At 39.0% G+C, this 26,092-nt stretch overlaps 1 protein-coding gene across 1 annotated transcript in view; it reads right to left on the bottom strand.

Annotated features, from left to right (window-relative positions):
- Window positions 1–1,156: 1,156 nt before the first annotated feature.
- The window catches only part of MAML3 (mastermind like transcriptional coactivator 3), a 307,710-nt gene continuing 282,774 nt past the window's right edge, over window positions 1,157–26,092 (bottom strand). Inside the window, exons 3-5 of the mRNA XM_034401412.3 lie at window positions 13,236–13,475; window positions 9,892–9,982; window positions 1,157–5,117 (exon numbers count right to left, since the gene is read on the bottom strand). Of these exons, the coding sequence (XP_034257303.2) occupies window positions 4,126–5,117; window positions 9,892–9,982; window positions 13,236–13,475 (1,323 nt within the window). The 3' untranslated portion in view covers window positions 1,157–4,125. The remainder of the gene's footprint in view (window positions 5,118–9,891; window positions 9,983–13,235; window positions 13,476–26,092) is intronic.

The raw sequence follows: 26,092 nt of genomic DNA, 5'->3' as shown, positions 1-26,092 counted from the left end.
GCTGCTAGCTCCCTTCCCCACAGCCCGCGGCCCCAACATGCTTGCCTGCCTTCCATGTGGCGAAGAGCGGCCACCGGGAGACCAGTTCAGGGGTGTGGCCAGCCAACAGTCTCTAGCGGTTTGGCGACCCAGACCAAATGTCCACTACCGGTTTGCCCAAACCAGTTCGAACCAGTCGATTTCACCTCTGCTTTTGATACCGCTTAGCACCTATCAAACTTATTCAATTATCTCTCTAGCCTCTTGCTCCCACCCTGGAGTGGCACTTAGAGACTCATTGAAACATAGAATGAATAAATCACTTAGGGGTTCATTTGAACATACAACTTGACCAAGGTTGTCTGAATTTTTATGTGCAACATTCTTTGCATGCAACCAATCATGGATAAAGATTTGCCTGAAATGCTGGACAGCTATTGTTAATTAGTGGGCTACATCCACTATCTCTTTATAAAGCTATTTCCCAGTTTTAATATTTTATTGGATCAAAGGAACTCAGTGTTTGCCCCAATACAGGTACTCCTTGACTTACGACCATAATTGATCTCAAAATTTCTGTTGCTAAGTGGAACATTTGTTAAGTGAGTTTTGCCCAATTTACGACCTTTCTTGACACAGTTGTTAAGTGAATCACTGCAGTTGTGCATGTGACCATGGGGATGCTGCAACCGTTGTAACTGTGAAAAATGGTCATAAGTCACTTTTTTCACTGCCGTTGTAACTTAATATAAATTAAATATAAATTAAATTTAAATTTAATAAATTTAATATAAATTAAATTTTAAAAAAAACTTCAAACTTCACTAAATGAACTGTCGAGGACTACCTGTATTAACAGATCCAGCTGATAGCAGATGTACGGTACATAATATAAGATTTAATAGTTAATGACTTCCTCATTTTGAGCATGACTCCACTATTTCTACACTTTTGTGCAGTTTTCCTTGTAATATGAAAAAATAGTTTGTAATTATTGCTTTTTTCCAGATTTTCTAATTCCCCAGTCTAGACAAAGCACTGAATTTTTTGGTGGCTGCTGACCTGAGTTCTAGCCATATCCCGTTCCGCCTTAGCTTTTCTGTGGATTAGTGAAGGCTGACTCAGTTCTGCCACATATTGTACTGCAAGAATAAAGAACTGTGTTACAGAGCTGAGCTGATTCAGATAACAATCTTTTATTTTTTTCCCCTTAAAATTGGTATATTAGTTCATTTCTACATTTTAAGAGTTCTGTACAATTATCAAAATGAAATAAGCAACATTTAATGTGAAAAATGAAAAAAAAGTAAATTAGAAAAAGTTTGAATAAAATGGAACAAGTTGCTGGCTAGGATACAGTACAAACTGATAATAGGACATCTGAAGTGCAGTTATCACTGCAGTATAGATAAATGAATATGAAATAAAATTCTATTTTAAACAAACGTATTACATATATATGTCTGTTTGCATGTTGTGTGTGCATGTATATATATATTTATAAACACATATATATAGCATAATATAATACAATATTTATTTATATGTTTCTATTTTACAGACTAGACCCAGTGATATCAGCAGATTGTAAAAACATATTTACAAATATTTTTTTTAAAAAAACCCATTTCATGTACACCAGCACCATAGTTAAAAAGAGCCCTCCCCCAATATTAAACAGTATTTTTTATTACTTGGTCCCAGTTTAAAGGATTTGGAGGAAAATTTACAAATATAATAAACTTTTTATGAGTGCATTATCAGACGCAAAGTTAATTTTTCTATTATTCTAATAAAATGGAACTTACTGGAATCTGTATACATGAAACTCATGTTTTAATGTTGAAATCCTATAGCCCCTTATCTGGGTTTAGCTCAAAGACAATGGAACCTATTTCTGAATAAACATACATAGGATTGCACCATAAGTCCTCTCTTATCAATCTTCCCAGGAAAGAATAATTTTATTTTGGAGGCAGATGATAATTCACTTGACTTCTTTCCTAATTTTTGCATACTTAACTGGTCACATTTTTCAGCTTCAACTAACTGCTGTAGCACACAAACTCTTCATTTCTTTTCTCTCTTTCATCTGAGTATGGTATAGTTGTATTAAATAAATTTAATAAATGCGTGGATTAAAACTTCTTTGACTCTTTGCATGCACTCTTATGTATGTGCTATGATCAGAACTCTGTTTGGCACACTGTGCACTGGGTGCATGATAAAATTTATTTGTTATAAGCACACAATTTTTTTTTGGCCAAATGTCAAATCTACCAACGTGGAAATGCATTGGTCAATCTATATTTTAGTACTGACAAGAAATTAACTCTCATGAGAATCAGCAAAAAAAAATCTGCCAATAATTTCAGTAGGCTATACGCCAGACTGTATACAGAAATTTTACACCCATGCCATTTAAATCTTATATCCCAACCCAAAGTGTCTGATGGGCTAAAAATACTTTAAGTATAACACGTAACTAAAACCCTGCCCCTCCTTCATTTTTCAGGAAAAGCTGTTTCTAGAAAAGGAAAATTATGGATAAATGAGGTGTTCAGTGCTTCTCTACATGCTTTTAAAACATTTCTTCCAATATGCCTGGTAATCTTATCCTGGAAATGTGTAAGAGATACAATCAGAAAATGTCATGAACCAGAGAATGAATGGCTGCAGAAATAGCCAAGTCCCCTCACTGTCTGCTGCTACTCTACCAAAAAATGTTATCTCTAAAAACAAATTAGCTTAGATGGAAAACTGTATGTAAGAGAAACATATCAATCAGACCCTGAGAATGCTCTGGATGTGGATGTATTTAACATGAACCCCATGTTCAACATACAGATAGGTGGTCACACATTCAATTTCCAATGTTACAAATAATGCCAATCTAAACTCTTAAAAGGACCTAAAAGAATTGCAGTTAAATTTTAGTCCTTCAAATTGCACAACTCTATGAAAAAATATTTGCAATGTCATATGCTTATATACAACTGCTACTAAAAATTACATTAATGGATTTTTAATTTTTTAAATTTGTTTTTCATTGATCAGGTTAGTCACTTTCAAGAGCTTAGGGCTTGTAGGAAGTAGGACGTGTAGAAAAGAGGACATGTGTTTGAAGAACAGAAACCATAAACTCACTCTCAATCTGTCAAGGGTGCTTTACAATTATTGGCCCCTCTCTGTGTGATCTTTAGAGCAGTTGTTCCTTGATTCTCCTAACATCTTTGGAAGATCAAGCCAACAGTTTGTATAGCCCAACCTCACTTGATCCTGTATATTCAGAAAAAGGACACACTCAATATCAATGTTTTCATTTCCTTAGGCCTATCTCCCTTTTTTCCAATTACTTTTGTATTGCATCACTATCTTTGGAAGCAGCCAGTGAGTAATACAATTATTATACAATCTTGCTTGTCCTACGCTGTGTTTTTCCTCATACTTAAAGATAATGAGTCAGGAATCACTTGATTATGCAGGAAATGGACAATAGAGAAAAGATAAACTCTTTCACTAGAATCCATCATTCACCTTGAGAAGCATTGATAGGGCACTGACTGAACTCGTTCAGCCCTGATATCATTGTCATCACCACATTCAAACAACCTGTAATTCTCTATCAGATTACACACATTGCATGGAAAAGCTTGGTATTTATTAAATTCAGAGTTAAGATCTTTGTGTTTGTCACTTGTACAGTCGCCTAGCTTTGACTCTCCTGCTTTATCTCAGAAGCTGCCCGTGCTGTATCCTGAAAACTACAACAGCTCTCAGAGAACTGCATAGAAAGTGCATTGTTATAGGACAGCCAGTGCTTTGGCACATGGGAACTGCCTGGCACTTTCTGTGGCCCTTAGGCAGAAAGCAGCACTTTTTGAGCTTTTCTCTCTTTCTCTCTCTCTCTCTCTCTCTCAGTCTCTCTCTCTCTCATTCTGACCTGCAGCAGATACACTATGGCATGGAGACTGCTGTGGGAAGTTGGCAAGGACTTTTTGTCATTGCTTCAAATTCCATCTATGCCTTCACAGATCAGCTAGCTTTGCACAGCTTTAAAAACAAAACAAAGAAACAAGGATGGACATCATCCTGCTTTCCTTTTTTTTTGACCCCACAAATATTGAAACTGAACGTCTCCATGTGCTATGGATTTCCAAACAGTTCATCAAGTTCTTGTATCCATTCATCTCCTGGACCACTTTTAATGATGGAGTCTACAAGATCGGTGTTTTCACTTATATTTGGAAAGGACCCTCCAGTTCCTTCACTGCTATAGCTGTAAGATATGTCTTGAGTGGGATTCCTCTCATAGATCTGACCTTGGCTGCTCTGATTGAAGCTACTTCCTGGTATTTGTTGTGCAGGAGACTGATTAAAACCAGTTAGAGAAGAAACTGCCTGACTTATTGTAGGCATAACCATTGATCTGGATTGGTTATTGGTTCCTTGTTGTCCAGTGAGTTGTTGCAACATCTGTCTCCCTACACCTGAGTTCAGTGTCCGTACTGCTCCATTTGTGTCCATAATAGATTGACCAATACTTTGAGGAAAATGTTGCTTAGGCAGCCTTGGCTGACTTGATTGCATTGAGTAAGCAGATCCATTATTGAAAGATCCAATTTCATTGCTAGTCCTTCCAGGAATACCTTGTAGTCCTCTTGCCTGCCAGTTTGCTGTTCCTTGTGGGACTGGCCCCATCATATTTTGAAGCCTGGGGGCTTGTGATCTGGTCAAAACTTGTCCCACGGGTCCTTTCATTTGCTGATGTTGTTGAGCTACAGTAGAGTTTACTAAAACATTTGGACCAAAGCTGCTGACTATGCCAACTCCCTGTGTTGAGCTGGGCTGCCTTGGCCCCTGACTTGGATTGTGTGTTATATTTATACTATTTTGGTTTGGGTGCTGCAACATTTGGCTCATTCCGGAGTTCATACTGTACATTCCTGGCTGGCCAGTCACTGGGCTGCTGTAAGGAGTCATTCCCATCTCAGGCTGACTACCAGTTGCAGAGATTGCTACAGTGTTCTGAGAGGCCCCCAAAGACATCATGCTAGCATTCTGAGGTATCATTCGGGAAGTCCTCATGCTCTGAAGGGCAGTCTGATTTCTTACTGCAGCTATGTCTTGTGGAGAACCTAAAGCAGCAGAAGGAAAAAAGTTAAGAGTGAACTTCAGTCTACTGAAAGAATTTGCAGAAATGATTCAGGCAGCTGGAAGAAGTTGGCTAAATATTTTTGCAAAATATATGCAAGAAATAACCTAGACATTTTTATATTAATATTCAGATCTTTTACATATATGAATACCTCCTAAACTGTGTTGTAATCTCTGACTTGCAAAATTCTGACCAAACAGAACATCATGTTAGAACAGTAGTTAGCTTAACTTACAAACAAAGTTACATGTCTCTAGAAAATGCTACCAAAAAGTCACTTTTACAGCCATGTTAGAAGTAGTAATATGACTTTTACATAGCAGATAATTTCTTTATGTAGTACAAACAAAACCAAGCTACAGAAGTGGGTTTTTTCCCAGTGTCTCATAGTGGGGTCTTTTCCAGTCCTACCTGGAAATATCAAGAACAAATTAAAATTAAACATGAACAAATTGTTTCCAAATGTATTTATTGATGTGTTCAAAAGATGTATACGGCCGGCCAGGGCTGTGGAATAGAAGGCAAAAAAGGCTTTAGTGCACAGATTCAGTATGTACCCATAGCAGGTTATTCTATACTTGTACCCCTGCATACTCAGAAGCACCATTTGACCTTCAAATCTGAAGTGCTGTGCAGCTGTTGTGCTATATCATCATGTTACAATCTTGTTTAAAGTTTGAGGATAAATGTTTCCCTGTTTTCAAAGAAGCAGAGGTTGAGAGCCTGATTCAGATTTTACATTATTTAGCGGCCTGCCAAATGCTGAAGGTCATGATTACATGGGACTATAATTATGCAAGCATTCATTAGAGATCTGTTTGAAAATGAAGAATTGAACAAGTAAACAAGGATCTGACCATTAACTACCCAAGAAACTCTTTAACTATTCCTATTATCTTTTAAAATGAAAACCGTGTCAATTGCTGAGAGGTTAATCAATTTGTTATTGCTTAGGAGTCATATGAGAATGGATATTCTATAGCATTGTTTCTAGTTATGTCTACAGAAAAGAGAAGAAATGCTTCTCCCACCCCCTAGATATTTTACACAGAGATGGTGTATTGACAAATCAATACTGTAAGCACATTTTACTCCACATTGAACCAATGTTGAGGAATCAAAAAACCCCTTCCTTATTAAATTCTAGCCTCTTCCCGATGAAAAGGGATGCAGAGGCAGAACTGTCTGGGAGGCACGATTGTTTTCTGGAAAACAAATATGCCCTTACATTTATACTCTCTTATTTAAAAATAGTTATAAGAATTTTGACTGTGCCAAGAGTTCAGTGTGTTTCTGAATATAAGAAAGTGAAATTTCCTTGCCATATTTTCATTTACAACTTTTGCTACAGTAAAAAGACTATGCAGTACATATGTGTATAATATGTATTTTTTAGTTAATACCCTGTCTTTTGTTTAAAAAGGCAGCATATACCAGTATATAGTACTCCCTCTTTCCTTTTTCCTTCACAACTACTCTGTGAGGTTGGCTGAGCTGAGAGAGAGAGAGAAGTGGGGGGGGGGAGAGACTGGGCAAGGTCTGATTTAAAAAGGAAACAATGACATCTATGTCTCTTACTCACTGAGCAGGTAGGCTCAGGCAGCTGATGACTCAGATTCCAATGGCTCCAACAGCCTTTTTTTGAAATTTGTAGAACCTTCTCTAATAAAAAAAACCTGCCCCAAATAGGTGGCAGAATTTTGCAAGCATTTTGAAGGACACAGATAAATAAAGTAATGAAAATTCCCACAATACTTTAATGAAGGATAATCTTCAAAAAACACCCCCCTTAGAAGACTCTTACCTAATCCATATACATCATTATACATACTGATCAAAATGATATCAAATGCAATCCCTGATGTAAAATAGGGCTAGAAAACTACAACAAATTATGCATTCTGGGGTATGCCATTAAATGTTTCTTTTGTAATTAACAATTATTTACAATTATCTTGTAAATAAACTAGAGGTTGTAAAAATATTCATGCAATAAAAACACTTGTTTTGAGCTACAGGGGGCAGTGATTAAGGAAAAATAATATTATATTAAATGTACATAAAATCAACTGTTTTAATAGCATTCTATTACTCCTAAATGTTATTTTCATACAGTCTTCCTTCCAAATAATTATTTAAAGGAAAAAGCTGGACAAGAGCAAAAGCTTTGCATTATAGGAGCAGAAGTTTCCACAACTGCAATACTTCCAAAATGACATCATCAGGTGGCTATTGCCATTTTGTACTTGAGCTCAGGCATCTGATGCAAGTAAGTAAACTGCAGCATTTGTGTGAAGATATTAGGCATGGTCAGAGTTTCCCCTATTTTTCTGATTCTGCACTGACATTCCTCCAATAGTATTCTGTTAATCAGGGTTATATAGGATGAGGCTGGAGTTTGTACAACTGACTTACAAAGCTTTTAAACACTAGACATCTTTCAGGGAATTTACGGCTTCAGAACCAGCCATCCTTAGACAATACTCTGTTTGATTGAAGCACATTTGCTATATTTATATATTTTAAAAGGGGTGGGGTGAGAAGAACCTTTCTGCTATTAAATTTCCCTTGGAAATCTTTTTTAATCAAGCTTTATCCGGCATCCATAGTATCCATTTCCCCCATTGTTCAGGATACCCTTCATCCAGAAGTACTGTATATTCTCCCATATATTCCTAGTATTTCATAAACAATTGAAATCATTATTCCAAGGAATCTTTAGCCTCAGCTGATCGGATCGGATCTGTAGACATCTATCTTTAAGGTGACCAACTTTTTTACAATGAGAAGGAGGACACAAACAAATTTAAGGGAAAAAAAGAAACGTGTGTGTGTGCCGTGTTGTGTTTTGGTAAGAAGTAAACAAAGCCACTTGCATACGGCGCACTCTTGCGCACAGTGCACTCTCTCAAAACAATTCTCCTGTGCGGAGCGCATGCGTCTCATAATCGCCTGTTGCCGCACTGTACCGAGCCTTGATGAATCGTCATGTCAAATACAAATACATCACATCACATGCAACAGATTGGCTTGGCATCGCTCCAATACGGAGATTTACAGATTAGTCTTCAAATATCGAAAAGGAGGACTTGTAGGAGGACACTTTTTGAGAGAGGACAGAACTTACAAAAGAAGGACTGTCCTCCCTAAAGGAGGACGATTGGTCACCTTACTATCTTAAGTCTTTTTAGCCATCTTCTTAATTTAATTATTTTTATTCAGGCTTGTTCTATACTTTCTGTTTGGCATCACATTTTATTCCTTACGTTGATGCGCATCATCCAATCTTTGAGATTGGGGGAGTTTATAATACTGTAAACAAACAAATACATCACCATAAACCCAGAAACTCTCTCAATCGTATCTCTATTTTCTGCTTGGAATGGGAATGGATAGATTTACATTTGAAATCTGCCATCCTTTTGACTTGGAAAATGTCTGGACTAGTCCTTACAGGTTTTTAGCAAGATTTTCCAAAGTAGTTTGCCATTGCCTTCTTCCTGGGGCACACAGAGTGTGACTGGCCCAAGGTCATCCAGTTGGTTTCATTGCCTAAGGCAAGATTAGAACTCGGTCATCCAGTTTCTAGCTCAGTGCTTTAACTGCTACACCAACTGGCTGTCTCTACTCTCATTAAATGGCTTGCAGATTGAGGTAGGGTAGACTATATGTAATGAATATGCTTGCTTGTTTCTGTCTCTTCCTGCCATCTGGCACTACAAGATGGTTAAATTTCTAATGCAATATGCAGAATATCTAAGAGGATCACTCCACTAATCAGAATTGTTTGTATTTTTTCAGCAAATAATTTTTGTAACCAATCTTGTAATTTAGATTTTTTTAAAAGTATTTTTTGTGCCTGTTGACAGTGAAGAGGAAAGAAGGAAAGAAGCAGCATCTAGGGCTGTATGTGACCTGGATTCAAAGGGGAATAGGGCAGTGGTGAAATCCAATATTTTTTACTACTGGTTCTGTGGTCGTGGCTTGATGGGCGTGGCAGGGGAAGGATACTGCAAAATCTCCATTTCCACCCCACTCCTGGGGGAAGGATATTAAAAAATCTCCATTCCCACCCCACTCTGAGGCCAGCCAGATGTGGTATTTGCCGGTTTCTGAACTACTCAAAATTTCCGCTACCAGTTCTCCAGAACCTGTCAGAATCTGGCAGAATCTGCTGGATTTCACCCCGGGAATAGGGGTTCAGAACACACCCAGATATGCTTGTTATACCTGTCAACAACTCCTTAAGTCAAAGCAGTGGTGGGTTGCTCCCGGTTTGGTCCGGTTCTTGCGAACCGGTAGTAAAAGCGGCGGGAGGCTCCACCCACCTGTCCAGACGTCATCATGGATGATCTCTGCATGCGCAGAAGCGCACGCAAGAGAGAGCGAAGCGAGCGCTCCCATTGCGAACCAGTAGTAAAGGTAAGTAGAACCCACCCCTGAGTCAAAGATATCTTTTCCTGGATAATAATAGCCATGTGAGCGTAGAAAGGAGTAAAGAAATCATAAATAGATGTGATGTGAGCCCACTCATGTGTGCCTATCACCTTTTTCTCCATTATATCCAGATTGCTGCAAAGTCTTGGTAGCTACTGCCTACTTGTGTTAGATAAGATTGTTCCTCCTGAGGATGCCTTTCTAAAATAACAAAGTAGTGGCTGTTTTACATAGATAATAGTTATAGAGAGAAATAAGCATGTAAATATCAAAGAGGGATAAACAGCTTCTGAACCTAAAAAGTATTTAGCTCTCACCTGGAAACTGAGTGACTGGTTGGACTGGATAAGGATTTCGCTGCTGTTGCTGAAAGTGCTGCCGAGGCAAATGTGACTGCTGCTGTAAATGCTAGAAAAGCAAAAGAAAAGGGGTTAAGAAGGGAAAGTCGCCCATTGGGTTGCTATGACAGCCAATAGCAGAGCACTGATACTCTCCAAGTGTAAGTGTTTATGTGGAAGTGGCTAGTGAAGTGAGCAGTAGAAGGCCTTGCATAGATCAAGGGGTCTGATTCTATTCCAATATTCTATTTTGTATGCTGGCTGCAAACCGGCCATCCATGGGGGTATCTCTGCTATCATTATTAAGCAGCTCCTGGCAGCTTATAAGAGATATGGCTGTTATCTTGCTTGGTATGTATCCTTTTTCTGTTATGCTATAGAAGAGCAGGCACAATGGGGGGGGGGGCAGAGTTAAACATGCCATCAGCTTAGAATCCTTATGTTGACACAAACGATCCATGTCCACACCTCCTTTAATTCCTTTGACCCCTATCTAGTGCCAGTTAAGTGCTGACTATTAGTTGACTAGATTCTTGTACACAGCCTGGAATAAAATTATGCACTGCAATTTAATATACAGTCCTGATCCTTTGTGCCTGACATACTTTTCAATCTGTTATGTCACCTAATAATTAAGCTTAAAATTCCTTTATTTACTGGTGTGCTTATTGTCTCTGGTTCCAAAAGAACCAACTGCCTGGACACGGCATCACTGCCCTGACACTTGGCAAAACAACTCATAATTACATTTAGAGGCACACTTTATAAGCTGCATGAAAAGTACTTTGATAGATTTCAAAACCTATCTATATTCAATTGCTGTACTGAATATTTGCTTATTAATGATTGTAATTTTTCTTTTAGAGCAAGTGGTTCCAGTTGGTGTACAATATATCAAGCAACTTCTTGCAATCCCCACAACCTCCAGGGAATTTGAATACATTAATGCAATTGAATGTAGATACGTTAAACAAACTGGCACTGAAAGTGTTTTTCCTCATATGAAAATATTGATAGTTTTCTGCCCTTCTTCTTTGGACTCTATTACTTTAAATCATTAAGGGGAAAACTATGGCCCCTTAATGACTTGTGGACTGCAACTCCTAGAATTCCTTGTTAAAAGAGCCATAGTTCCCCAACCCTGCTTTAAAGAAAGTTTATATGCTAGTCATAGTATTTCAAAGGACAAAGAAAATATAAATTATGTGAGAAAAATAAGGCAATTTTGTCACAATGCATTATACCAAAGATGGCTATTTTGGCATCTAAGTAAGAAAATTGCAAAGGCATTGTTTCCTAGAGGTAAAAATATAATAATTATGAAATTACTAAAATTTGTCCCTTTTTAAAACACCAAAAAAATATTGACCTAAGACAAATATCATACATTCAGTAGAACTGGTCTTTCAGCAAGTACACCAGCTTTAAAGAGAAGCTGGAAGAATGTAAACATTTTTTTTTACCTATAGCTCTTTTCCCCCCATTATCTTTCTTTCTAATTCCTAATGTATTAAGTAGTGACAACTATGGTGGTCTCATAACCACCAACCATCACTCTTAATCTTTTGAGTAAAGCTTTGTTAATGTTCAAGTGTTTTTAATGTCTAAGAACTAAGAATCAAATACCAGCAGCTAATAAGGAAATACTGAAATATATTTTCTAAACAATTGTATGATAATCTTGTTAATCCACACAATACTTAATGTGAAAAATTAAGTGTTAATGTGAAAAAAAAATTAAGAAATAAAAAATCACTTAGTGAACAAAAGGATTAATGGTCTACCAGGGGCCAAATATCGAGAACAGCTATTCTGCTATATCTAGAACAACTTGCATTTTTTAAAATCTCATTGCCATCAGTATCATTATTAAAACTTTTTATGTGGCTCCAGTTTCTCCCAGAGACCTGAGTAAGCAGAATGGTGGAGAGATGAAAGAAGAAATCTGGTAAGCAGAGGGAGACAGTTGGAAAAGTATTGCAAAAAGACGAATGTTTTTATTTATTTATTTGTATTCCTCCTTTATTATTTTACAAGTAACTCAAGGTGGCGAATGTCTCCTCCTTGTATTTTCTCCACAACAACACAACAACAACAACAACCCTGTGAGGTGAGTTTGGTGGAGAGATAGTAGCTGGCTCTCATGGCTAAGGCGGAACTTGAACTCATGGTCTCCTGCTTTCTAGCCTGGTGACATGTACATGTACATTATAGTCACAATTATTTTAATCAACGTACTGCCATTTTAAGGATCTGTTATGTTTCTGATCTGATTTCTCAAAAGTGCTTCAAAGAGTATAGAAGTATGAATCTGTATAGAATACTAAAAAGAATCAGTTGCAAAGAGAAGCCATGTGATCCTAGGAAAACATAGAACTTCAGGCAGTCCTTAATGTGTGACAATTGAGCCCAAAATTTATGTTGCCAAGTGAAACATTTGTTGAGTAAATTTTGCCCCATTTTACAAACTTTCTTGCCACAGTTGTTAAGTGAATCACTGCAGTTGTTAAGTTAGTAACACGGTTGTTAAGTGAATCTGTCTTCCCCATTGACTTTGCTTGTCAGAAGGTCACAAACAATGATCACATGATCCCGGGACACTGCAACTGTCAGTTGCCAAGTGTTCGAATTTTGATCACATGACCATGGGGATGCTGCAACAGTCTGTGAAAAATCGTCATAAGTCACTTTTTCAGTGCTGTTGTAACTTTGAATGATCACTAAACTAACTGTTGTAAATTGAGGATTACCTGTAATTTAATTCTGCCTGCCTCAAAGGAACTTTTGAGATAGAATTCAAAGTGCTGTAGAACCCTAATGCTGTCAGAGTTGGGAAGGAATAGAATTAGAATTAGAATTAGGATTAGAGTAGAGTAGAGTAGAGTAGAGTAGAGTAGGGTAGGGTAGGGTAGGATAGGATAGGATAGGGTAGAGTAGAGTAGAGTAGAGTATAATAGATTAAAAAGAACAAAGCTGGAAGAGACCTTGGAAGTCTTCTAGTCTAGCCCCCTGTTCAAGCAGGAGAACCCATACCATCTCAGACAAGTGACTGTCCAGTCTCTTCTTAAAAACTTCCAGTGATGGAGTGTCAACTGGTTAATTGTCCTCACTGTTAGGAAGTTTCTCCTTAATTCTAGGTTGCTTCTCTCCTTAATTAGTTTCCAACCATTATTTGTTGTCCTGTCCTTTGGTGCTTTGGAGAATAATTTGACTCCCTCTTCTTTGTGGCAGCCCCTCAAATACTGGAATACTGCTGTCATGGCACCCCTAATTCTTTTCTTTAGACTAATATTTAAGATATGTAGCAAAACGATATACAGTACTTGTTCCGCCAAGATGTGCTGCTGCTGCCGTTGCTCCCTTAGAAGAAACTGTTGCTTCTGCTGCTCTATCATATGGAGTTGAGCCCTTTGCTCAATCAGCATCTGCTTCATAATGGCTGCTTGAGGTTGATTGCTCAAGAAATTGGCATTGCCAGGATTTGTGCCCACATTACTGGGTCCTGAGGGTACAGAGGACTGCATGGGACCTGTCGATCGAGACAATGCCACAGTGTGCTGGTCCTAAACAATGAAATATATAAAGGTATAAGTTAGATAGTATGCAGGTATACTGTACATTATAAATCAATATATTAAATATTCTATTTTGCAAAAATTAGAATAATAAGGAAGGGAACAGAAAATGGAAGGAACAATGCCAGCAGTCAGTCACCAGCTTAGTGCTCTCCCTGTGACTTGGAATAACTATTTACCTAAATCCCAGTCAGTATCCCATTGCATTAAGTTCCATGTTTGATATCAAAAAAGACCTGAGAGAGTCCCCCAGGAATTATAAAATCTGGACATCATTATAGAAAATGTTTTCTGCCACAAATGCCAGTAGAATCTCTGATGATGTAAACTCATGGAATAGGGTCTTTCCAAAAGATTTGACTAGGTAAGAGACCAGGCAGTATAAGTTTTAGTGTAATGTTTTGAATTAAACTTGGAAGTGATAGGAACTGGTAAAACTTCTGTAATTAAAGAAGTTGCAAGCTATGGAAAAACAACTTTAGCAAAACCGGTTTCTGCAATGTTTTGGATTTTAAAAATTTGTGAACACTTGCATTAACTACTCTGATAACAGTTTTGCAAAATATGAAATGTGTGTCAAACTTGGCGAATTTTTCAACCACTTTCTGAATTGGTAGAATACAGAATAATTCATTACAAGGCAAAGCACATTATATTCTGAATTTCTCTCTTTACAATAAGTGTCTACCAACGGGAAAGAAGATTAACCTTAGAAAATCAGTCTTAACAAGTTGTCAGTGGTGATGAGCACAATAACAAATAAAGCGTTTAGCACAAGCAAAGAGTAAAGGCCAAAAATCTAGAAACATGGCCAGAATTAGAAAAGGCAGGACAAAGGGATTAAGAGGTAAATCTGAAATTAGATATCAACAGCTTTCAGATTCAGATACAGGAATTTGGAAGTCTACCTAAATTTTGATTTGTTTTTCCTGGCTTGGATTTATGAAATGTAAATAGGTTAATCATGACTTTCTCCAGTATTCTCCCTCTCTCACATATATTTGATTGAGCTGGGTGGCCATATACCTTTTTAAAAATAAACCAAAATAAAATAAATGCGGGATATATATGAGGAATAGCACAGAGTTTGGATTAAAAATCTCTTGCAAGCAAAGCTCAGTCTTCTTTTGCAAGTTCTGGATGTCAATTCACTAATTTCATATTAATTTGTGCAATCATTGTGAATGAGTGAACTCATGCTGTAGCAAAGCAGTATCAGATGGTTTTTCTTCCTATCTATATAATCAGTCTCCGTAGTCTCATCATAATCATCTCTAGGTAAGATGAGGTTGATGAAAAGGGCTTCAGCATAGAAACTCACTGTGGGAAAGGTTATTATTATGATACGTTTCCAATTAAAGGTATAGCTGCAAAATCTGGTCCTACTAGGTAGTTACTTTTCAAAAAAAAAATCCACTGTGTTTCATGATGATTAGAAGAAACTAACTAAAAGTGGACTGTTTTTAAACTTCCAATGAGATTTAAACAGTGCAAGCTTGTTATGACTGAACTCAGGATTCAAGAAAGTAATCCTTATGAGTTTAAAAAAAATATTCTTGTGAGTGCTTGTCTGCCTATCTCAAACCAAACAATCTACCTGCAGACTTTGGCCAGAAAACTCCTAAGAGGAGACTGAAATAAATCTTTGTAGCAAACCAGTTCATTATCACTTTGACCAATAGCAATGATCATACAACAAAGATGCATTACAGGACATTAGAACTTAATTAGCCAAGCAAGAGAAAGTCAGAGGAAGAGATGTGCCTTTCAGAAAACATATTCAACATGGCATTTTCTCTTTTGCCCTGTAAGGTTCAAGTAGAACTTGAGAGGCATCTATTGCAGCTCATAAGGCTCTGAGTATTTTTAAAAGCTTCTTAAGCGCCTCATAATGGTCATGCACTATAAGGGATGCCAGTGTATTTGACTTTTCCTTCTAAATCCACCCATCTATCAAAACGGCAGGTAGCTCTGGATTAAGAGAAGTCCGAGAACATCTACTTGGCTAATGTTTCTCCAATGCACCAGCAGGTGGCATCATGCGCCCAATTCTTGATGGCTTGTGTCAGCCTATTGGTGACTGATTGCTGCCCTGGGCGCTCTGCCTTTTTTTTCCCGTTTCCACCCTCCCCTGTGCTTGCAGATGGCTTAATCATGACTACTGTTCCCTCCCCCTCCTCCTCCCCCTTAGTACTTCTGGGATAATGCTGCTAACATTCAGCCAGCCAGTCAAGTGTTACAGCACAGAGCAGGTAGCCTGGCAACTGAGAGTATAATACCGAACAGATGGTGTTCATACAGCATGATGGACATCACACACAGCAGCCTGAGACAATCCAGGAATTCTCCGGTGGTTTGAGGCCTCTTTACACAAAAAACGTGCTCGCCAGCAGCTTTGGGAATAATTTCCACCCTCTCCCTCCAATCTGACACTGAACCACTGAAATGATTTCTTATTATTTCTGTTTTGCTAACTGCACGGAAGGGACAGCAGTCTGGTGGCAGGTGAGATGACAGATGGAGGGCGAAACTCAGGGTATTGTGAATTAATAAAACCTTATGTTAGGCATAGGCAGAGAAAGGTTGTTCAGAACAACATACTTGGGAATGTTTGTGTGAGGGTGTTCTTCTGGTGGCAGCTGGGGAAAATTGTACAATGCATCAACTCCTTCCTGAGCAGCACTCTGGTCATTCATTCCCACATGATTATAGCAGAAGTGCTCGCAGCATAAAATCACTGAATGTTTTGGTTACGGAAGGGCTAGCTCTGAATGCTTCCACATCTCCCCCCCTTATTTTCCTCCCAAACAAAGAATCAACTCTTCTGCCACTGTTGAGAGCTGCAGGCACGCCACTGAAGCCACATTACACTGGCTCAGCTTCCCAATTCAACACAGTGCTTGCTAAGGAGACTCCTGACACTTCTTCCAGAGAGCATGTTGCTCTTTACTAATGAGCTCAGGAAGCTAAAACGTAGCCGGGCTGTCACATTTCTAACCCTGAACAATGCATAATCTGTGTGGTGGGACTGGGAAGGAGGAGCAGAGAAGCGCAAGAAGTGATATTTTTCTGGAGAAAAGAGGTAGAGGTAAGGAAAGAAAAAGGGGCTACAAAGGCTGAATGCAAGAGCTTTCTTACAAAAGCAAAAGCATTCATATTCTCAGACGTGCAAATCTATACTCCAGAATGATGAGAAGAATACACAGTTGAATTATTTAACCTTTCTGTCGTCCACTCACATCTTCCCTTTCCCCAGTTTTATTCCCCAAAGCTACCTGCCCCCCTCCCCCCTCTTGAGCAATGATTTATAGGTGAGGAAATGGGATTTTCAATGCTAAGATCAGACCTTACCTTGCCTACCTACCATTGCAAGAAAAACCCTGGGAAAGAGTTCCAGAGTTCCTGCAAGGCAAGCATGGGTGGGGGAGGGGGTCAGAAAAAAATGATACGTAGCAACACAGTCTGTCATTGCCTGCCTTAAAAAAAAAAGGAGTTTTCTTCTGTATTCAGTAGTCTACATGTGTCTGTGATAGTTCAGGAATAGTATCCATATCCTATAACTTTTAAATCAGGACTCATTAGAGACCCTTTTGATGTATCTCTCTCTATTGTCTCTGCGATCCAATATGTAGCACTAGGTTTTAGAAGTTTGATATTAGATCTCTTGTTAGTCACAGGTTCACTTGGTAAATGCCCAAGCTGTACCTGAACAAATGCTCATGTTCTGGATGCATGTAACTGCAAAAAGAACTGTCAATCATCATCCAACAACCTGGTTGAAAATGATTCTCATGCTTTTGCAACTACCTTTTATGCCTGGCTGAATGACAGAGAGATGGAGAAGGAGAGAAGGAGGTCATTAGAATAGATCAGTCTGGTCTTCAAAAAGCAGCAGCCATAACGACACATTTTCACGTTCACACCATAATTTTTTATTCTAACACACTTTAGAGGGAACATTTATTCTTCTTCAGAACAGTACAGACTGAACTGTACAAATGCAGTCTCAAATGATATTTAGAAAAATGTTTTTAGTGCAGGATTTGTGAGGTGCACTGTGAGCTAAATCAAATTCAATTCAGCATTGATTAATGATTAAAAAAATCCCTCTATGCACAACGTTATCACATACTTTTCTACAAAAACTAGTACATAGACAGCACATGCTTCCTTTGAAACTTTAAAACAGAAGGCACTTCATATCAAAATCATGGTGGAGATAGTAGACAGGCTGTATTCAAGCTTTAAAACTAGATAAGTTAGATAGACCAACTATCTAAGAAAAATAAATATAAAATAACACAAAATAGGAGATATTGTGTACTTGTTTTTATCACTCATTATGTATGGTAGGTTGACCTGTTTCAGGTCATGGCAGTACAAATACAAAGATCATATGAGGTAACCGTCAAAGCATCTGTTAATTTTATTTGCAAAACTTGTCCATCTATAGAAATAGCTATCTGAGAATTTTCTCATGGTGCGTCTGTCTTTTGAAATGAGTGGTGATCAGAGACAAAACCTGTTCAAAAATGATCCTTTGTCTTTCAATTACTAGTTTACAATAAAGTATCTTTGTTTTCTTGAACTTCTGCTAACTTTTTAGCAAAATAAATTTTGGTTGTACTATCTGCTTGAAAGGATTGTTGCTATTTTATTCTGTGACTTTGCAGGATTTATTTTATTATTTTCATGGGAGGTTCGGCTTTTTCAAAATGCCATCAGTATTTAATATCATTTCTGCCTTAGGACTATAACTCTACCTGAGCAATAAACAATCAGTGGCAACACCTTGAAGAAAGGGATAGGAAAGTATGCTTTTTATCATTGGATGATGAAATGTAGAAAAAATGCCACAAAAATAAACTGCATATTAAATGTTTGCAGTTTGTAGATAAGATAATTCCAGAGGCTGCCCAGAAATAATAATAATAACATGGATTCCTAGAAGGATACAACTGATAGAAACACTTGAATTGTCAGAATATGCAAATAATATTAAGACAGAAAGCCCACCACACATCAAAGTAAAGTCTTGAAAAAAGCTGCTTTGTAAGTATTTTGCTGACAAAAACAGAGTTTGCATCACTGACATTGGCATCTTTACAGAAGGTTATAAAATGAGACCATTTAAACATTAGAGGAAAGACACTGAGTCTCCCTTTGAAGTTAGCTCAGGTGTCAGGGATGGAGGTGTCTCATGACAGGTTGTTCTGCCTTGTCTTGAAAATTAATTTAACTGTGGCATTTCCAACAGCACTTTTTTTAATTCCAAGGGCGAAAGAATTTAATCCTTTCCAATATAAAGTCTTGATGGACTCTGCCCTCTAGAATACATCTTAGTCCTTGCACATCTCAGCCCTTGAGAGAGAGTCATTCATACTATAGGACAAGATAGGAAAGTGAAAGAGAACATGGGAGTAAAGCCGAGAAGAAACTTAAACAGAGGACTTGTGGTTTTTCTCCGCTGACAAATAAAGCAAGGGTCTCCAATCCTCGTTCCGTGGACTGACACCGGGCCATGGCATGCCAGAAACAAAGCCATGCAAACAAGCGAAGCCACATCCGTGGGATGCAGGCAGCATGCGAAACTATGCCCCCCTCCCATCTGTGGAAAAACCTCTCTCTGGAACTGGTCCCTGGTGGCCAAATGGTGGGGGGCCACTGAGATAAAGCATGCTTCAGTTCACTTTTAGATTTAGATAGTAATTCTAGCATGATATTCCAGACACAAGATAATGATATTTGTTCTATGTAATGGATGGGCAATCAACTAGAAAACATATACACAGAATCTCACACATTGACTTTTACCTTACTTTCTTTCAGTTCAGTTGTATTGTTTAAAAGTCTAGGCAAGTATAAAAATAAGAAAGCAAACACATTACAAATAAAACAGAAGGCAAGCAACAATAAATATGAAAAAAACTGAAATTATTAATCACAATTTAAAAAATATAAGTAAATCGCATTCTACTAGATTTAACCTAAAGATAAAATTAAGTTTCTTTTTTTTTAATGTGGATGGAGAGGAAAGCAAGCCTTATCCCTATAATAAATGTCATGCTACATAAAATGTTGGATAAGGACAATATAGGTATATTGTTTTTCAAGAAAGTAAGGATGCAATAAAGTTGATCCCCCCCCCAAAAACCCTAGCTTTTTAAAAAAATAATCATGTAGTTATCGGCAATAACAAAAAAGGGGGTCACTGGATTATCTGTGCCTCTTAAATGTTAGCACCAACTATTAGTCCAAGCTAGAAACCAGTTTGAAATCCAATTTTCTTTTATTCCAGGCCTTTGCTTGCTTGCCAGGAGTAAAGAGGTATTAATAGAGCAAGGGACTACCTACACTGGAAAACAATCATGCAAATATGTCCTTCAATTAAAAGTGGCGAAAAGGAAAACTCAAATCTTCTTTCCCTTGTGAATAAAAACAACATTCTTAGCCAAAACCCCCACAAGAGATAAAAGCTTGAATCAGACAAGTCCTGATTCAAATCTCATTTTTCTTTTAGCTGGCATATAAACTTTAAAACTAGATATATACTGAAAATCCTGTACTGAGTTTAATAGATAATTCCTGTGCATAAAAGAATTTCCTATCTAATCTTCCATAGGACTGAGAAAATATTGGAAAGCAGCTACTAGTCACAAACATTACTGGACTAAATGAATCAAGAGTCTTCTTCAGTACAAGACGGTGTCCTGTGCACCAATTAATAATGAAATAATATATGTGTTGTTCTCTGACCTTTCCAACATACTTGATCAATGTGCTATCATATATAACACTGCGGTTTATACAGATAACCCTTGCAGCCTTGATTATTGCCACATAAATCTTAGATTTATGGTATGTGGCCTTTTGTCAGCTGAGGACTATACTTGGTCTTGAAATGGAACATTGGGTGATTCTGTACATCCTAAAAAGTGAACAAGACCAGCACAAATAAGTGAGTAGCGGGCTACGGCAACCACTAAATTTGTTTTAAAGATAACAAATATAATTTAAAAGGGTGACATCCATCCATCCATGCATTCCCATCACATTGTTTGTTTTGGGGGTAAGCACTGTTAAAAACAGCACAGAATTAGTTGTTTTTTCCTCATTTTGTTCCTCGTGCAATTTTTTATTTTCTTCAGACATGAAGTAGCAATAACTAAAATAGCTTCACAAATTCTTTATCTGCTGTGCTCTTTGGATTCTTTTACACACAGACACCTTTTTTGTCTCATTCTTAACTATCTTTTTTCAGGGGGAAAAACTATTTTTACAAGCCATGTTTTAGTTTATGCTAATTTTCATCCAGTATTTTCTCTTTTTCCTTAAGATTATTGAGTAAATGGTTCTCTCTCAATTTCTTATTTTGAAAATATTCTCAAGAACCCATTTTCATCAGGATTTTGTATGGCTCAGGTTGTCATTAATGTTCTGGTGACTAAAGAGAGCCATAAGTATTAAAGCTGCTGGGTTTCTCTGTGCCATTTTGATATTCTTCATCACCACATTTAGTATTTTCTTTATGTTCATTAGGTGTTGACAACATTGGATTTTTTTTTTACTTTCAGTCTTATAATTCCCATCACATGTCCACCCCCCTTACATGGAAGGGTCTTTGCATTTCTTTATCTGTGGATGTGCTACAATATTTGATTTCATGCCCACTTTTGTTTGCCTTTTATAATTTGTCTTTGAATTCTTTGATTTCCTCTTTTAAGTTCAACTATCATATTTTCAATTCACATTTTTCTTCTCTGCTGTGGTCATGGATATGTGTTGTGATCTTCCGTTTCAAAGTTAAATGTGTTTCCACAAATCTAAATTAAATTCAGACAAGATTAAATTTATTGATCTTCATCCCATTTGTCCTTTCTTGCCTCCTCCATTTCTTTTCCTTTTCAGCTTCTGATTTCACCACTGGAACAAGAATTAAGGGTTCTTATCAAGGAGAAACATTCTTTAAAACTTTTCATTGATAAAACCACAAAACCTCCAGCTTTTATCTTCTATACATGCAAAGAATTTTCTTACTATTAAACCAATCTGTGCCATAGTGGTATATTGTTTGGATTACTGAAGCAGTTTGTTAACAGGCCTTCCTGACACTGTTGAATGGCTATTACATGTTTTAAGAGTTTTTTTCCTATTAAGCCCCTTCTTTTTGGAATAGATTTCTTCTAAAATTACATTTGGAGTTTGATCTACTTAAGTTTAAATGGGTCTTGAAACTTTTTTTTTTACATTATTAATGAAAGTACAAGAAATATTCATTTTGATTGCAGTATCAAGTATCATTTTAAAATGCGGTCATGCTGAGATTGAATCATGAATATTAAATTGATTGGATTGATTAAATTAATTGATTGAAATTATTAAATTGACACACAAATAAACACTTTTTATTATTCTGATGTTACTGTTGTCTGCTTATATTGCATTTTGGTATACTATTTGGAGGGCACGCCTTTGAATCAGGATTGACTGTCTGGACTAATGCCTGCAGTTTTCTTGGCAATATTTGAGTACTGCCTGAGAATGACTGGCCCAAGGTTACCCACCTGGTTTTGTGCCTTAAGTGGGGCTAGAATTCATAGTCTCATTTCCAGCCTAGTGTCTTAATCGTTACACCAAATTGGGTCTCCTTAGGTTGGGTGCTGGCAACCCGTGGCTCTGGAGCCGCATGTGACTCTTTGGGCCCTTTGCTATGACTCCCTGCCGAACTGGATCCCACCACTGGCTGGCCCTGCCCCTCGCCTTCCCCTCCCAGTCACTCCTCACCTGAGAAAGTGCAAAGGCGGTGGATGGAGACTCGCTCCATATTCCAGAGCGGGAGCAAAGCAGCCCTGTACTTGCCTCTTCTTCCGGCCCTTGTTGGTGCTGCACGCACCTCCATTGCTCGGGGAGCCACACAACTTTCTCTCCACCCTGAGACACTGGCCCAGCCTAGCTGCGGCTGATGCCGGTGCTCTCGCCACCTCCATGGCCTGCTCTTGCAGCTCCTTGCACACCACACTTAAATTTATCGGGGGAAACTTACATTTATTGGGGGAGAAGGCGTCCCCTGTTCCTCCTGGAGCCCATTTCGACGAGGAGCATTGGTCGCTCAGGGAGATGTGTGACTTTATCTCCACCCTGCAATACTGGTCTGGCCCGGCTGCAGCCGATGCTCTGCGTTTTAATAGGCTCCAGGAGGAGCAGGGGATGCCGTCTCCCCCATTGTGAAGTGTGCTAAATTTAAGTGTGGAGAGAAAGTCGCATGTCTGCCCGAGCAACCGAGGTGCACGCAGCACCAGCAAAGGCAGAAGAAGAAGCAAGTACAGGGCCGCTTCGCTCCTCCTCTGGAATATGGAGCGAGTATCCATCCGCCGCCATCACCCTTACCTTCTCAGGCGAGGAGTGACTGAGAGGGTGAGGGGCGGGTCCAGCCAGTGGTGGGTTCAGTCGGCAGGAAGCCACAGTAGGGGAAGGAAAGAGCTTCATTTATCGGGGAACCTGAAATGACTCTTGACTTAAATCATATGGTAAAAAGCACCCAAAGAAGAAGAAAGAACATCAACAAAATAAAAAACAAAGACAGAGATGAGATGGAGAGGAAGAAAGAGAGAGAGAAAGAGGGAGAAAGAGAGAGATGAGACAGAGAGAGATGAAGTGTGTGTGTGTGTGTGTGTGTGTGTGTGTGTGTGTGTGTGTGAGAGAGAGAGAGAGAGAGAGAGAGAGATACCCATTTCCCACAGAAAAGAAAACACTATGAGCCACAAAACCTGGGGGTGCGTGTCATGTGACTGGGTGGGAGTGAGTGATGTCAAGTTGGCCACGCCCACCCAGGTTTTGTGGCTCCCGGTGTTTTCTTTTCTGTGGGAAAAGGGTCCAAAGGCTCTTCGAGTGTTTAAGGTGGTAGACTCCTGCTTTAGGTAGACATACATGAAAATTCTAATATTATTATTAGACTGTTTTGTGGGAATGGTCTGCATGCACCTTGGAGCTTCTGGATTTGAATACATGTCTTAGATGCTTGAATTGATGTGCTTTTAATATTAACTTCATTCATCAACAAACTAGACTAGCATATACTAACACTATTGCTAATTCTTGCTCTGTCTCTGTTGCCTCTACATTAACTGTCTTGCCTCCAAAGGAGAAGTAAGAAAGCGTAACAGGTTTAATACACCTTGAGGTTGTCCTTGGGTGGTGTTGGAATATGAATAAAACACTATTTTAACACAGGAACAGCTAAAGATACTTTTGCCTGTCTCATTCATAATCTGAGGATGATACGAGAGCAATACCAGGGGAACATAGCAGACAGAATATAGGGCCAGGGCATATTTACATCACAGTTAGGTGCAAATGGGGAAAGGCTCTGTTTTTCCTTGTGATCAGCAAGGACAGAAAAGATATGTCACAATAGCCCCAAATAGTTGTTTCAGATTCCAGACATCTTGTTCTGGTCAAATGCTACCTTCTAATGATCTTTTAATTGCTTTATGAATTGATTCCCTCTACTGTCTTTTTAATGCCTCCATTTGTAGACCAAAGTGCCATCAGTCAGCCAGATAATATTTTTTTTGGCAGCCACTATAAGGAACAAAAGCAATGGGAGGCAAAAGAGAGAGGGATCAGAAGATATGCTGCATTGTGACATCACCAAAAGCTTTCCCATTTCTGTCCAATCCCATGTAGCAAATACCTTCTGTGGCAGAAGCCTGAAGCCAAACTAAATATAGCTCACATAGGCACTCATATAGAGCAGCCATTCTGCCCACCCTCACTTTTTATTTCTCTCTCTCTCTCTCTCTCACTTTTGCCTTGAACAGCTGTATGCTGCTGCACAATCTATCATATCATCAATCAAGTTAATGCTAATCAGATCAATAGGAATATAGTCTCTCCAAGGCTTTCCAAAGTCTGCTTTTAGAATGCTAAAGATTTAAAATAAATCAAAACAGACTGAATCCTGCAAAAGTAATGCCTTAAGAAAACCAGTAAACTTAAATGTCAGCACATTGCAAAGGTGTTTACTTTAATATAGGCTCCGATGTCTGGCTGATCCATATAAGCAAATATATGCTGTTCCACAACAGTCAATAGTTTATATACAGTCTTTCCCTCCATTTAAAACGATTGTGTCCAAAGTGATGACAAACATTCACATCAGGGATGAAATTCACTTACCTTTCCCTATCGGCTCGCAAATATGAGCACGCGTGCGCACGCACTCGCTACAGTCACGCGTGCCTCATCCACACATGTGCAGAGGGTCAAAAATGGGATGTGATGACATCCAGGCGGGTGGGTGGAGCCTCCTGCAGCCGGTCCTACCGGATCACGTGATCCGGATAGATCCAGCTGAATTTCACCACTGATTCACATTCAACAATGTAGCTCCTGAATGGTACACATGTCATATTTAGAATGTTTCTTAGCAATTAGGTCAAGGATCTTTGATTTGTGGAAGCCTATCTTGTGGAATTGCAGGTCTTTCTTTTGACCTTAGTGATTAGGGCTATGTGCGGTTGGTGGAATTCATGCAAAAATTCAAAAGAACACAATAGCAGATATAGAAAATCTACATACCCGTGTTTAAATGCCAGGTTTTTGAGATTTAAAAAAAATCAGACCATGACAAACCACTTCAGAATTTTTTCCACTTTTAATATAACGTATAGGCCAGTGATGGCTAACCTTTTTGCCATCGCGTGCCAGGAGAGGGGGGGGCGGGGGAGGGTTGCGCGCGCACGTGCCCACGCACATGTGTGCACAACCCCCTCCCCCTCCCCCCCCGCTCCTGGCAGATGATGGCCTGGTAGGCGCGTTTTTCTTTCTTACCTGGTTCCAGATCCTCTCTGTGTATCTGGGGACGGCGAAAACAGCCTTTCCCACTCCCTTGGAGGCCCTACGGAGGCTGAAAAAGCCCATTTCCCAACTCCCGGTGGGACAGGAAGTGACATTTTTTGCTGTCCCCAGCCTCCAGAACCTCTCTAGGAGTCTGTAGGAGCCTCTCTAGGAGTCTGTAGGAGCCTCTCTAGGAGTCTCTGGAGGCTGGGGACAGGAAAAAATGTCACTTCCTGTCCCACCGGGAGTGGGGAAATGGGCCCTTTGAGCCTCCATAGAGCCTCCAAGGAAGTGGGAAAGGCTGTTTTCGCCGTTCCCAGATACACAGAGAGGATCTGGAGCCAGGTAAGAAAAAAAAACAGGCCTTCCCCACCCCCCCAGGCCCTCCAGAGGCAGGAAACAGCCTGTTTCCCTACTTCTGGTAGGCCCAGAAGGCCCGAAAATCAGCTGGCCGGCACGCGCATGTGCCCCAGAGCTGAGCTGGCGTGCCCACTAATATGGCTCTGCGTGCCACCTGTGGCACGCGTGCCATAGGTTCGCCATCACGGGTATAGGCTATATAATTCAATTGAAAAACAAACTGAAATCTTTTTTGGGGGGTGGGAATGTCCACTGTACACGTTCAGAGAGCTCAAGACAACTACATCGTAACTATCCAGCCAGCAAAGGAAAAGTAGCTGTTGCTCTAAATTTAGGTTAACATTGGTTCCTGCTTCTGGTCTAAGCAACAATTGGCATTCCTGCCTGGTATTACTGGCTGTATTCAA

The sequence above is a fragment of the Pantherophis guttatus genome, chromosome 8 (genome assembly GCF_059756535.1).
Source record: "Pantherophis guttatus breed Tessera chromosome 8, ASM5975653v1, whole genome shotgun sequence".
NCBI lineage: Eukaryota > Metazoa > Chordata > Lepidosauria > Squamata > Colubridae > Pantherophis > Pantherophis guttatus.
Note: the sequence above shows the minus strand (reverse complement) of the source record. Positions and strands in the feature narration are given on the sequence as shown.